At 36.1% G+C, this 15,507-nt stretch overlaps 2 protein-coding genes across 2 annotated transcripts; both read right to left on the reverse strand.

Annotated features, from left to right (window-relative positions):
* Window positions 1-3,160: 3,160 nt before the first annotated feature.
* Window positions 3,161-4,669, reverse strand: LOC131631653 (uncharacterized). Its single transcript, XM_058902423.1, has 3 exons — window positions 4,333-4,669; window positions 3,944-4,095; window positions 3,161-3,442 (listed from the first exon to the last, which is right to left on the reverse strand). The coding sequence occupies exons 1-3, from the start codon at window positions 4,667-4,669 to the stop codon at window positions 3,161-3,163; spliced, it is 771 nt and encodes a 256-aa protein (XP_058758406.1).
* A 9,617-nt stretch (window positions 4,670-14,286) lies between these two features.
* On the reverse strand, window positions 14,287-15,234 carry LOC131631654 (uncharacterized). Its single transcript, XM_058902425.1, has 2 exons — window positions 14,881-15,234; window positions 14,287-14,811 (listed from the first exon to the last, which is right to left on the reverse strand). Exons 1-2 carry the CDS (start codon window positions 15,232-15,234, stop codon window positions 14,287-14,289), a joined length of 879 nt encoding a protein of 292 aa, XP_058758408.1.
* Window positions 15,235-15,507: the final 273 nt, after the last annotated feature.

The raw sequence follows: 15,507 nt of genomic DNA on the forward strand, positions 1-15,507 counted from the left end.
TTCAGAGGGTGTCAAACCAATTGGAACACATCAACATCTTCCTTGAGGCATAAAGAAGCTATCCAGATGCCTGCAACACATCTCTAACAACAGTATCATCATCCTCCATTTTCACTTCAAGCTTGAGCAAGTGGAGCCGAGTAGAGCAATTCAGAGTGATTCAAGGAGAAGTAAGCATCATTTTAGTATCATTGAGGTACTAGGAAGCTTTTCCAATCATCAGAACCTTGCCGGAAGCTCTCCACCTAATCCCTCGATCTCAGTTTCAGAGGTAGGTTCTCAAACTCTAATTCTCTTATTTATGTACCTATATCAATAAAGCTCGATTCTATCTTGTACAACTTTATGTACCTATTTCAATAAAGCTCGATTCTATCTTGTACAACTTTTCCAATCATCAGATGTCATGTTAACCTTTTTTTTTCAAATTTCATCCATGGAAATCAATTTCCCATATGGGTAAATCGATTTCCTCAGCGAAATTTTCAAAAACTTTCCTTTTTGATCTGCTTTGGCTCTTGATCGATCGTTTACCTGTAAAACAGAAACAAAAGAAACTAAATGCATATTTTTTGAATTTGGTTAGTATAAAACAAATTAAACAAATATGGGTGCTTGATGGTTCCCCTTAGAGATGAAGTAAGCACAACACCAAAAACAAAGCTTCAAAATGGAGCTCTTGATTAATGGTTGAGATGCAAACAATGTATGATCTTAGGGTCAAAAATTGGGGTATGACAGGTGCCCCTATTTAAGTTTCTTCTATCCAGAGACACAAGGATTGGAAATCTTCGTTTCGCTTGATTGAAGAGACTAAAATATAAAACACAATTTTTGAACCTAAGATATAATGCAATGCTAATGAATGCATCAGACACGATTACGAAATATGGGGAAACCTATCATCACCGGGGAAAAATCTACCGTGGAAGATAAAGATCTGGTGGGAAGAACTCCATTGGGGAAAACAAGACTTTGTTGGGAAAAGATACTTTACTAGGGAAGATATTTTACACCAGAAAGGTTAAAGTATCATCTTTCACTAGAGATGAAAGAATACACCAACTTTTACTGAAGGTGGACTACCGACTTTTACTGAAGGTAGGAAAAGAATACACCAACTTTTATTGAAAGTGAGCTACCAGTTTTTATTGAAGGTAGGAAAAGAATACACCAACTTTTACTGAAGGTGGAGATGATCTAAACATCGACTTTTACTGAAGATGTAGATACAAAAGATTGCATCGACTTTTACTAAAGGTTAACTACCGACTTTTACTGAAGGCAGGAAAGGATCTAAACATCGATTTTTACTGAAGATGTAGATACAAAAGGATACACCGATTTTTACTGAAGGTGAACTACCAGATTTTACTGAAGGTAGAAAAATAAGACACCAACGTTTACTGAAGGTGGACTACCAGCTTTTACTGAAGATGAAAAAAGATTGCACTGACTTTTACTGAAGGTGAACTATCAACTTTTAATGAAGGTAAAAAAAGATTGCACCGACTTTTACTGAAGGTGAATTACCGGCTTTTACTGAAGGTAGGAAAACAAACAAAGGTATATCAACAAGCTTTGTTTTTCAAAGATCAAGGGTGCAAACACAAGTGCACAATCTCAAGAGTCATCCAACGACCGAATTTCAATCCATGAACAAATGGAAAGAAACTATCAAATAAGACAGGATCAAGTGAGGGCATAACTCACTAGATTTTTCTGTTTACAAATAGGTTTGAACATCAGTACTGAAAAATAAATCATTCACAAATAGGAAGCGAACACTTTTATGCCTAGAGATTCTCTAAATGAAAGGAGACTCTGGTGAAAGTAAACTTTCTATGACGGAAAAATGAATGTATGACTGTTTTTTATGCATGCCAATGATGTATATGCTGCCAAAACTAGCACAAAAATTAAATCATTGTAAATAGAGTATAACAATAGTACAGTCAAAGATGTCTCAAGCACAACACTCGAGGTATCATCTGCAAAAATGAGCAAAGAGTTTCCACAACAAACTTCCGATGGCTTGGAATGACATCTGCCAACACTGGGGTTAATGCCAGACGGGAAATTACTGGTTGCTAGGTCCTATGACATCTTAAACCATATCGAGAACACACCAAACCAGATATATTCTTTTTTAACCATTAAGGCACAATTTCCATTCCTTTTGGTATACTCATGAATTAAAATAAATCCCTTTTATATTTTTTCAAAAGAATTTGTTGGAATTTTAATTTTCCTTTTTGTTTCAAAAATTACTATCAACAATAAATGACATTTAAGAAATAGAAAGAAGTAAGATTGCAAATAATTGGATAAAGGCTCAAACTTTATAAATAGAATGGTAGCCTGCAAATGGCAAGACTCCATGGATGATTACAAAGTTTGGAAAGTGGTAATTTTGTGGAAGAGATACATTGAAATATAATGACCCTATCCTCTCTAACAACTTTGAATCTCTAAGCTAAGGCTTCCGTCGAAATGTGTTGAACTTCTCATGATAAACAAATGATTGCTGATGATCAAATCTTGTATGATGTAGTTACTTGCCATGAATCCCTAACTTTTTCCTGGACCTCCTTTTCAGGTTTTTAGTCCACCGGGTAATTTACTTTGTTTATGTCTCTAACTTTTTCCTGGACCGCCCTTTCGGGTTTTCAATCCACCGAGATGCTCTTTTTTGCCTAACTCGCCCTTTCGGGTTTTTGACTTAGCGAACTGTTCATTTATTATTTTTAGGCAAAGAATTAATGCACCGCCAGAGAAGGCTTTCTAAGCAACATATGGTCCTTCAAAATTAGGAGTCCACTTGCCCCTTGAATCAGAGGTGAAAGGTAAGATCCTTTTGAGCACGAGGTCGCCTTCTTTGAATACACGAGGTCGAACCTTCTTATCAAAAGCTTTCTTCATTCTTTTCTGGTACAACTGACCATGGCATAAAGCCGTCATTCTCTTTTCTTCTATCACATTCAATTAATCAAACCTGCTATGACACCATTCAACCTCAGACAACTTGGTTTCCATTAAAACTCTTAATGATGGAATTTCAACCTCAACTTGGTTTCTATACCATAAACCAAAGAAAAGGGAGTTTCCCCTATTGAAGTACGAACGAATGTACGATACTCATGCAAGCAAACAAGAGCATCTAATGCCAATCTTTGTACGTAAAAACCATTTTCTGAACAATCTTCTTAATATTTTTATTTGCTGCTTCAACTGCTCCATTCATCTCTGGCCTGTAAGGCGAATTGTTGTGGTGTTCAATCTTGAAGCTTTCACACAGTTCTCTCATCATACGATTATTCAGATTTGAACCATTATCGGTAATGATTTTGCTTGGCCCACCATATCTGCAAATGATGTTGTTCTTGATAAATTTGACCACAACTTGCCTAGTCACATTAGCGTAGGAAGCAGCTTCTACCCACTTGGTGAAGTAATCAATTGTTACAAGAATTAATCAATGTCCATTCGAGGCTTTATGTTCAATCATCCCGATCATATCGATGCCTCTCATAGAGAAAGGCCATGGAGAAGAAATAATATTGAGAAGTGTCGGAGGCACATGAATCTTATCGGCATACACTTGACACTTGTGACACTTCTTTACAAACTTATAGCAATTAGATTACATTGTCACCCAATAGTAACCTTCCCTAAGCATCTTCTTAGCCATCGAATGTCCATTGGCATGGGTACCAAATGAACCTTCATGAATTTCATGCATCAACATGTCTACTTCGTGTCTATCCACACATCTGAGCAAGACCATGTCATAATTTCTCTTAAACAAAACACCACCATTGAAGAAGTAACTGCCAGCTAATCTCCTCAGAGTTTTCTTATCTTTGTTTGATGCCCCAAGCGGGTACTCTTGAGTCTGAAGAAAATGCTTTATATGATAATACCAAGGCTTTTCATCTGTTACCTCCCCAACTGCAAACACATGAGCATGTCTATCAATACGCCTGATTGTAATTCGAGGTTCATCATTATGGAAATTCACTTTATACATGGAAGACAATGTAGCCGAAGCATCAACCATATGATTCTCATCTCGAGGGATGTGATTGAATTCAGCTTTGTTGAAGAATGTCAACAGCCTTCTAGTATAATCTTTGTAAGGGATCAAGCCAGGATGACGCGTTTCTCATTCTCCTTTAATCTGATTGATCACGAGTGCAGAATCTCCAAAAACATCAAGAATCTTAATTCTGAGATTAATGACTTCCTCGAGGCCCATGATGCAAGCTTCATATTCAAAAATATTATTTGTACAATCAAAACATATCATTGCAGTAAAAGGAATATGTGAACCTTGTGGAGTGATAATAACTGCACCAACTCTATGACCATGAACATTAGAAGCTCCATAAGAAACTAAACCCCATCGGGATCCAGGTTCCGGTCCTTCTTCTAGCAATGGCACATCAGAATCTCGAGCTCTCAAATACATCACATCCTCATTTGGCAAATCCATTCTGACAGACTGATAATCCTCAATCGGTTGGTGAGCAAGGTACTCTGCCAACACACTACCTTTCACGGCTTTTTGAGCGCGATATTCATTGTCATATTCGGATAACAACATTTGCCATCGAGAAATCCTTTGAGTTAACGCAGGCTTTTCAAATATATACTTGATTGGATCCATTTTGAAAATCAACAAGGTGGTGTGAACCAACATATACTGTCTTAGTCGGCGAGCAGCCCACACTAAAGCGCAACAAGTTTTCTCAAGTAGCTTGTATCTTGTTTCGCACTCGGTAAACTTTTTGATAAGGTAGTATATTGCATGCTCTTTTCGACAAGACTCGTCATGTTGACCCAACACATATTCCATTAAATTCTCAAGCACTCTGAGGTACATAATCAAAGGCCTTCCTTCAACTGGAGGGAGCAAAATAGGAGGTTCAAGCAGATATTCCTTGATACTTTCAAAAGCTTTTTGACAATCCTCAGTCCACTCACATCCCTGATTTTTCCTTAACAAATTGAAATTTGGTTCACAGGTAGCAGTCATATTGGAGATGAACCTGAAGATATAATTCAAACGCCCGAGGAAACCTCTCACTTGTTTCTCAGTTCTTGGTGCTGGCATATCTTGAATAGCTTTGACTTTATCGGGATCTATTTTGATTCCTTTCTGACTGACAATAAAACCCAACAACTTTCCGGAACGGACACCAAAAGTACAATTGTTTGGATTCAAGCGGAGACAATACTTCCTCAAACATTGAAACAACTTCAGTAGATCTTCCATGTGCCTTTCCTCTGATTGAGACTTGGAAATCATGTCATCCACATATACCTTAATTTCTTTTTGCATCATATCATGGAAAAGGGTAATCATGGCCCTCAGGTACGTCGCACATGCATTCTTCAACCCAAAAGGCATTACTCTATAACAGAATGTTCCCCATGGTGTGATGAATGTGGTCTTTTCCATGTCTTACGGCGCCATCTTGATCTGGTTGTATCCTGAAAAGCCATCCATAAAGGAGAACACCTCAAACTTTGTCATACTATCTACCAACATATCAATGTGAGGCAGAGGAAAATCATCTTTTGGACTGGCTTTATTCAAATCTCTACAATCAACACACATGCGGACTTTTCCATCTTTCTTCGGAACCGGCACAATGTTGGCAATCCACTGAGGGTATATAGACTTGACAATAAAACTTGCATCTATTTTCTTTCGAACTTCACTTTTGATCTTCTCCGTCATATCGGGATGACTTCTTCTTAGCTTTTGCTTGACATGAGGGTATTCGGGCTTCAACGAAAAACGATGCTCCACAATATCTGTGTCCAACCCAGACATATCTTGGTAGGACCAAGCAAAAATGTCAACATACTCTTTCAGAAGCTCTACCATCCTCTTCTTAACATCTTGACCAAGCAGTGCCCCAATCTTGACTCCCTTCTTATCTTCTTCAGAACCCAAGTTGATGACTTCTAATGGCTCTTGGTACAGCTGAATGGTGTCTTCCTAGTGCTCAAAGCAATCGGGAAATTTCATCAGGAATGCATTCTTCACTTTCTTTTTCTACCTCATACACAGGATATTCAATGTTGGGAGAGAGTGCAGGGTCATTATTTTCAACGATTTTATTGATTAATCTGCACATGTGATTATTTTTATTTTAGGAAAATAAAAGATATATGCAAATAAGTAATCATGCAGATTATGACAATTATTAACACATTTTTTAAGGTTTTTTGTGTTACCACTTTCCAAAAAAACCAAAAAAATAAAAATCACATATATGCGGGAACAAAATATATTTTATTGATGATCTTAATGTTTGAAACAGACAGTAAAAGCCCCAACAATATCACTTTCACCATGGGCAGAGTGAAAGGATTTTGAAAAACATAAAACAAATTACTTTGAAACATGAGTACACTCAAGAACATCTACGGTGATCCAATTCTTGGTCAACTTTCCACGGGTCACAAAGTTTGGCGTCTCGGGCTCTGGTTCAACTTCAATAATGGCATATACCTCTGGAGGAGTTGGATGTAGGAACCCAACGCTACGAAATATCACCTGATAAGGGCAAGAAGCAGATTCTGACTTCACCATTGACTTGTCTGAGGAAGAAAATCCCAAGCCAACTATATTCTTGTTTTGTTACAGACTCACCACTTGTCCCCATACACCTGAGGGTCCTCTCCGCACCACTTGCTGAGCTTCTTTGAAAGATGTAATGGAAGCTTCATCTTTCTTGGATTCATCATTCACAAACAAGGCTTGAAACGCCGTTCTGATGACAGTTTCATCAACTTCTATAGGTACGGAATGAAGGGAGATGACTAATCAACAAAGCTTGCTCTCCATTCATAACAACCAACTTTCCGTTCTTCACAAATTTTATCTTTTGATGCAAGGTGGAAGTAACTGCCCTAGCTTCATGTATCCATGGGCGCTCCAACAAACAACTATATGCCGGAAACATGTCCATGAACTAAAAAGTGACCGAAAAAACAAATGGACCAATACAAATTGGCAAATCAATTTCCCCAATTACTGACTTCTTTGATCCATCAAAAGCTTTTACTATCACATTGCTATATCTCATTGGCGCGCCTCCATAAAAATACTTAGCAAGAATAGTTTTCCACATAACATTCAACGATGAACCAGTATCAATCAACACATTCGACAGAGAATCCTCTTTACAACTAACAAAGATATGTAAAGACAAGTTGTGATTTCTTCCTTCCTCAGGAAAATCTTCATCACTGAACCTCAAGTTGTTACACACAGTAATATTACTCACCATTCCATAAAATTGGGCCACAAGCAACCTGTGATCTACCTGAGTGTGGTCTATCTTGGCGTCTAATAATTCCAAGCCTATTAAAGTTTGAACATCATCTTGGAGGGAGGCACACCCCATAGGATCTTCCCCACACAAAGGACAACCATCATTACTAAAATCAATCACTCCCTTCCTAACAAACATCTCATGTATCTCTTTCAAAGATCTACGTAAAGCACAAATATCAGGTACACGACAGTGTCTCAAACTACGTTCAACCATGTTGACAGCTGTGGACCTCCGATTTTTTTAATACCGGGCCATACCTCTGATCTGTAGAGATACGTGAACTGACTCTTTTTTGTCGCTTAATGCTTTCGCATTTTTGAAAATATCACAGAGTCGCCACCGACCTTTTATTTTATCCAATTAAGGAAAGGTTTATAAAAGAAACAGAAAAAAGACCTTTAAGAAATTCTGGGTAAGGGGGTAGGTTATACAAAGGGAAGGTGTTAGCACCCTTTGTATCCATGGTTATCCATGGGCTCTTAAGTTTGCTTAGCTCACTTGTTTTTCGATCACTTTTCAATTGCTCTGAAATTGCTCATATGTGGTTTCAAATACTTTTGTAATTTGAATTTTGTAATGATCCGTGTGTGGATGTATACAAAATGCTTGTTTATCTTTCGAAAGATGTTTTGAAAAGAACGTTAACTTTGTAATAATCCGTGTTTGGATGTATACAAAGTATTGTCTTTTTTTTGAAAGTTTTGAAAAATCAACAGTGTATGAGAATTTTGTTTGTTTTGATTTGAGCAAGCAAACTAGGAGGTCTACCCTGAGTTGTAAGGTCTTTATCCTATTTCCTTTAAAAATCTATCCTTTCACTGGATATAAAAGCAAGGTTCGATTTTGTACTCAAAACAGTGGAATTTTGACTTTGATTTTGAAAGATTGTAAAAGGATTACCTGAAGAGGTGCAAGTGTGCTTGTGATTGGATTCAGATATTTATCTTTGAAGTTAGCGATCTAACGGTTCAATTTTATCTTTGACATACACGCAGTTTATATTTGCTGGAAATTAAAGTGCGGAAATGTAAAGTGCGGAAAGTAAATCTACGCTATTACATCGATTGTGCGGGAAATGTAAACTAGCCTATTTACATGAATTTGACATCCTATACATTTATCTAGGAATTTTAAATTGCAAGAAAAATAAAAGGCATGTTTTTGGAATTTTTATGATTGGTTTTAATTATAATTAATGCATGATTAATTAAATTAAAATGAAGAAAAAAGATGAAAATGGATTTAAACCTAGAAATTAAGTTTAAAATGTGTACAAAATATTTGTCAATTAACTTTAAAACAAAACTAATTTTTTTGGATTTTTTGAAATTGATTTGAAGTTGATTTAAGTTAATTAAAACATAATTATGCAAATAATTATACAAATAATTAAAACTTAAAGATAAAATTATTCAAAATATGTACAAAATTAGTTTATAATATATAAACAATATTTAATACAAAGAACAATTTTTTTTATGATTTTTTGATTGGTTGGAATAATTAAAAAGCAAATATATAAATATATACTAATTAATTATGCAAAATATTGAAATTTTGAAGAAAATAAAATATTTTTATTTCAGAAAATAATATATTATTTTAGAAGTCTAAAAATATTTTTTGTGTATTTTTTGGATTTTTAAAACTATTTTTAATTAATTTAACAAAGAAATTAAAATAAAAATAGAAAATAAAAATAGAAATAAAGGATACTGATCCTGTGTGGTTGTGTGTGAGGGAGCATGGTGTACATGCGTGTTCTGAGGCGTTGGATGAGTTGATGGATGGATCAGAAGGCCCAGATGGTGAGGGAGCACAACACGTGGAACACCTGCAAAACACTGAATTCCAAGTCAGTTTAAAAAAAAACACGCGCGCGCCTCCCAGCGAATCAGAGGGCGCCACGCATCATCTTCAACCTTCAGATAGGTTTTTACACCGTTCATTTGCAGGTGGTGTAAAAAACCCAATCTTTTACACCTGGTAATAATAGCGAATACAAGCAAACGTGAGTATAAATTTTGCGCGATGGTATGGTTGAGTTCGTATTGTTCATGCGAACTCAATGGTACTATTCAGAACCTGTAATTTTGCCTAATTTAGAAAACCCTAATTTTGGGATGAAGAACCCTAAAATGGTGGTTTCGTTTATACGTGTCCAAACTTCAATTAAGTTTCCAGAAATGATCTACACCTCAAACCAAACTCAATAGTATGTCTACATCTTGTTAAACATGTGTGAATAACCAGATACGAATTGATTTTAGTTTGAACAAATTTTGACCTGTGTAGCTCGATTCAGTGAGCTTCAAGACTTGTAATTGATTGAGATAGTTTCAGTGATGTTTAAGGAAGGTGTATGAATGCTTAGTTTGTATTGAAATGGACTGAAATTACAAATTCGAATTTGAGTTTTTCTTTGAATTTTTTGAAGTGATTACAAGTGTTATATGCTATGCTATGCTTCTGAATTCGTGTCTTTTCCTTTGCTGAACTAAGATAGCTTATTTATAAGCTATGTGTGCTTAGAAATGAAGCTAAGATGTGTCTTAGTTGCCTTTGTTGAAACTTTGCATTTTTTTAATATAAAAAAGCTTGAATTCTTGACCAAGTCATCTTGCCTTCAATGCACCTGCCTTGTCCTTCAATCCTCTGCAGAAAGATGAAGATTCTTTGAGGTGAGTCATGCTTGATTTGTAAGCTAACCTTTATCCATGCATTTTCCTTTTAATTTTAATCTTAAAGTAAGATAAAATCATGCAAAAATGGATAAAAAAAGGTATGGGCTTAGTCTTGGTCGTGGGAGGCCCATAGTAACATGGAAATGATGTTTGAATGCTGAAAACTTGGCCCCATTTGGAAAAAATACATTTTTGAGCAATGTTGATTTCATGCATTTTACCAAAATTTAGCCAACTTCAACAAGGTGTAAATCCTTCAATTTTTGTCATATGAAGAAGATCTTGCACTTTTTGGAAACCTCAAAGAGTCCTCTAACCAATGTCTTTTGTCTCATGTCAAAATTATTTTTGAAGCTCCTTGTGTGTCCTTTTGAAAAAAGTGTCTTTTTGTTGACTTTGAAAATGACCTGTAATGTCTTTGGTCATATTTTTCAAATGGTGAATCCAATGACCATGGGATCAATGGCATTTGAAAGATAATTGAATTTCCTTCAAAACAAGCTTTGGTTTGAATTTTTTGGATGAAGGATGAGAGAGTTATGATCAGTCAAAGTTGAGTTGACTTTTCAGGCAAAAACCCTAATTTTGAATCTTAGGGTTTTGTTGATTTTTGATCTTTCCTTGATGACTTATGATCATCCAATGATCAAATGATGAATCCTTTGAAAAAATATGGACTTTGACAAAAAATTTCATTTTTGACTGTCTGTTGACTTTTTTGGTCAAACGGGTCGTCTGTTGACTGTTTGAGCTGCTGACGGTGCGTCTGAGTGATTTGAAGTTTGAAAATTTGTATGATGGTACTTTGAGATATATGGATGTATATGAAATCCATTTGAGCTCTCAAAAACTTGTTGCCCCTGTAAAAACAAGAAAAACCCTGATTAGGGACTGTTTGTGTAGGAGACAGTTAAGCGTACCTGATTTTTGTGCAGTGTTGAGTCTCTGCTAATCATGTGATATTCAGAAGACTTCTTTGAACAAAAATCTTGGAATTTTGAATTGTGAAAGATTGATTTGATTGATGGTACAAAACACTGAGAATTGTACTGCCAGCAGTTTGGCTGTCGACTGACTGTTCAGGTATTGACGTAGCAGTTAGAGTGAAAAATCAACAGTCGAAGTTAATTTTCTTTTTTGTTGTTTTTTTTTGTTTTTGTTTTATGTAAAAAATGAAAGTTTATTTACATGACTTGTTAGAAAAACACAGACATAATAAATAACTAATATTTACGGTATGCGGGCAAAATTACCGATAATAACCCTGAAAATCATTTAATGCACAGAAATAGGAATATTTGACTGGCAGAAAACACACAAAATATTATCTTAGTAATTAAGCAATATTATGACAAATAGTACAACATTTAATACTGACAGTACAAATATCACATACTATATTGAACGGTACGACGAATAAACGGTACATTTAAGAAATAAGAAATACGGTAAATTTTAAGAATGACGATTAATGACCCATGCTATGAACAATAACATGTAGATGATTGGGAGTGCAACTATTGCAGGTCCACACTCCTCAGGACTATGCAGGCAGAAGAAAGTCATGATCACCGTAGCAATGGTGATGACTGTAAGAAACAGTGTCTCTATCCACTTTACCATTCTTGTTAGGGAAGAAGAGAAAATAGATATGAGATAGGAATTTGAAAGATGAATTGGAATTTGATGTGAGATTTTATGGAAGAAAATGAGAGGTATTTATAGAATGGAAAGAAGGAAAGAGACGTTGGGGAATGATGTGATTCCGTACAAAAGGAAAATTTGAGTGGAAGTAAGATTTGAAAGAAAGAGTATGATAGTGTTGGAAAAAGGAGAGATTTGATTTTTGAAAAAGAGATTTGAAAAGATTTTTGCAAATAATGGAATATAGTACAAAAATTAGTGGGAAACAAAAGATAATAATAATCTAATTGTTACCAGTACAGTCTGAGTTTCCTGATTCTGCGCCTGCAAAAAGATTTAACTCTGTACCAATTGTGTCAGTACTATTTATCTGTAAATAAATAAATAGCATGTGTGAAGTAATAAACAGTATTTGGCGTTTGCGTAAGAATAAATTCAACTGCAGGCCAAATTACCGTATACGAAAAAATTCTAAAAACTAAGTGTTTCACATGTTAGGACATTTGTTGAAATAAAAATCCATGATTATATGAGACCCTTAATTTTCAGATTGGAGTTTTCTTGAAAAATATGTGGGCAAATTTTGGGGTATAACAACAGCAGACGCTTCATGAGGAGGTAAGGGATTATTTTGCACACTAGGACCAACGTCACGAAATGAAAGCATACCAGAATGAACCAATTTTTGAACTTCAACTTTTAGAGGCACGCAATCCTCTAAACCATGCCTAGGGGTATTCTGATGAAAAGCACAAGTAGCGTCAGCTTTGTACCACCAAGGGGTCTTCTCAAGAATAGGAGGTGGTGGCCTTGTTTGAAATAAATTCTTACGAATCAAAGCAGGGAACAATTCCTTGTAGGTTATAGGGATATGATCAAAGTTAACTCGAGGATACGGATTTCGTCTGGCGGGCTATTGATTAGTAAGAGCCAAAAAAAACTGAATTCATAATGGGAGTCATTGACGCCACTTGTTGAGGTTGATAAGTAGCTTTTCCTTTAGATCGACTATTCCTTCCATAAGAGACAACATTAGCATCTGATTCCTTCTTCTTCTTTTGAAAAGATGAGCCATACCTATTTGCACTAATAGATGGATTGTCATTCTGAACCAGACGACCTTCTCTCACAGCTTCTTCAAGTCTAACACCCATACCCATCATTTTAGTGAAATCTACAGGAGCACTTGTAATCATGTTCTCATAGTAAAAAGGTCTAAGAGTCTTCAGGAAAATCTCAGTCATCTCCCTCTCTTCCATGGGAGGAATCACTTGGGCGGCTATTTCACGCCATCTCTGAGCATATTCCTTAAAGGGTTCTTTTTCTTTCTGAGCCATAGCTCTCAGCTGATCACGATCAGGTGCCATATCAACATTGTAGTTGTATTGCTTAACAAAATCCTCATCTAAGTCGTTGAAAGTGCGAATATGGGTACTATCAAGGCCCATATACCATTTGGAAGCAGCTCCAGTCAAACTATCTTGGAAATGATGGATCAACAGGCGTTGATCATTAGTGTGAGTTGACATCTTTCTCACATACATCACCAGGTGTGCGTGAGGACATAAATTTCCCTTATACTTCTCAAATTCTGGTAACTTAAATTTAGTAGGAACATTCACATTGGGAACAAGTCAAAGATCATGCATATTCTTTCCAAAAAATTCATTCCCATGAAGGGCTTTCATCTCTTTCTGCAACTCTTCGAACTCATTTTGAAAACCACCAATTATGTCATGAATCCCAAACCATCACTAGGTGCAGCATCATAAATGGGCTCTAGGACAAAAGGACTTCACGTAGCTCTCTATTCTCTTGCTCGAGTCCTTCCGTCTTCTTTTTGTAGTTAGCTCGGGTGTTATACCAGTAAGACAACTTGGTTCAGTATGAAAAACACTTAATAAGATCTTGGAGAACTCTTGAAAGCAATACCAAAATGAGACATGATGCATGAAATGAAAAATGCAAATGGTTTATTATTTTTATTATTTGTATTTCAAGGAACTTTAAGATGATAGACAATTTGAAAACATCAAAAAGGAACACAAATTAAAATAACTGAACAACTCATTTTATTAATGGATAAAAGGATTACAAATGAAGTATAATCCTATCTAAAACAAAAAGAAGTCTAAGTCCTAGCCAAATCAGGAAGACATCCTAATAGTGGTCTGCAACATCTTCTTGAGCTTCCTAATCTTGGACTCATAGTGCTCTTTCATCTTGGTCTTCTCCTTGATCAATTGTCTTAGTAATTCCACCTTCTCTACATCAGAAGGATGAAATTTTTCTTTCCACTCATCTCTCTCTGTCTTCAGTTGGTCATAAGTAGCTTGAGGATCCTCCAAGTCTTCAGTAGGAATGATAGGATGATGGGAGCAACAGGAGTAACAATAGAATCAACAAGATCCACAAGAGTAACAAGATCAACAAAAGTAACAGGTAATGGAGGATATGAAGGATATGTCATCTTTAGCTTGATTTCCCTATCAGTCATCCATTTCACATACACTTCTCTAGCTACACAATCCTTCTTTCCAAGTTCTTATCTACCCTTCCTACAGATGTTGTGCCAAGCATGAAAAATCTCCTTTCTCATCTTTCTAAATCATGGAAAAGAATCCTTCTACCAAGAGATTACCAGGTTTGTCATTCAAAGGATACCCCATCTGACGTCTAGCTAAAATAGGGTTGTAGTTGATTCCTCCTTGTGTACCAAGAAGGGGTACATTGGAGAACCTACCACAACTATCAATAATCTTAGTATAGAAGTAATCATGAGAATACCATTCAATATCATAACTAGTGAGATAAATAATCCTTTGAGACCACCTCAAACACTCTTTGTTGTCCCAGAAAGCACGAGTGTCAAGAAGGTGCGAAATAAACCACCTATACAAAAAAGATGCACAACATACAATAATCCCCTTGCGGTTATCGGTCCTCAAGTGAATGGAATGATAAGTATTACCTAGAAGAGTAAGAATAGGTTTTTTGATCATGAAAATCCAGATAGCATTAACATCAACAAAATTGTTAATGTTAGGGAACAAAACCAAACCATAGACCAAAAGAGCTAGAATATCCTCAAAAGCAGCCATACTACCAGCAGTAGCAAAGTAAGTAGCCTTCCTTATCAAAAACTCAGCATCAAAACCCTTAAGGTTTCATCCTTTAGTGATGAGATTGGAATATACCTCGGTTTTCTTCAAGTGAAGAATGCTAGCAATCTCCTTAGACTTAGGAATTTCCTCCAAACTGGTGAATGAGATTTTATTGGAAACAGGAATTCCAACCAAATTAGCATACTCCTCTAATGTAGGTAACAACTGGTAATAAGAAAATGTGAAACATCGGTAGACCATATCATAAAACTGGACCAAAGTGTTAAGAAGTCCCTCTACAACTTTGGTGGATAAGATATACAAAACTCTTCCATGACGCTTCGCGACACCATCACCATCCATAACCAAAGTGGATAACTTTCTCAACTCTTCCAACTTAGGCTCTAGGAAACTGTACTTGTGAGTAAACCTCCTTCCAGGTTCCATGGTCTCTATATCTGTTAGTTTGCAAATAGAAATTCTTAGTTCCTTGAAACTCAAATAGAAAAGATCTATTTTTATGGATTCATGAATGCATGAATGCAACCACCACAGTCAAAACCACACAAAGGCACACAAGATCACACAAGCAAGATTCATAGGTTCGACGTCACGAGCATGGAGCCATGCGTGTACCCAACCACAAGGTGTGTGCTAAGGTGTTTTTGTACTTGTAAAACGGGTTCTAAAAAGTTCCCGAGGTCTGCATTCCATCTTTAG

Source organism: Vicia villosa, unplaced genomic scaffold, assembly GCF_029867415.1.
Source record: "Vicia villosa cultivar HV-30 ecotype Madison, WI unplaced genomic scaffold, Vvil1.0 ctg.000854F_1_1, whole genome shotgun sequence".
In the NCBI taxonomy this organism is placed as follows: domain Eukaryota; kingdom Viridiplantae; phylum Streptophyta; class Magnoliopsida; order Fabales; family Fabaceae; genus Vicia; species Vicia villosa.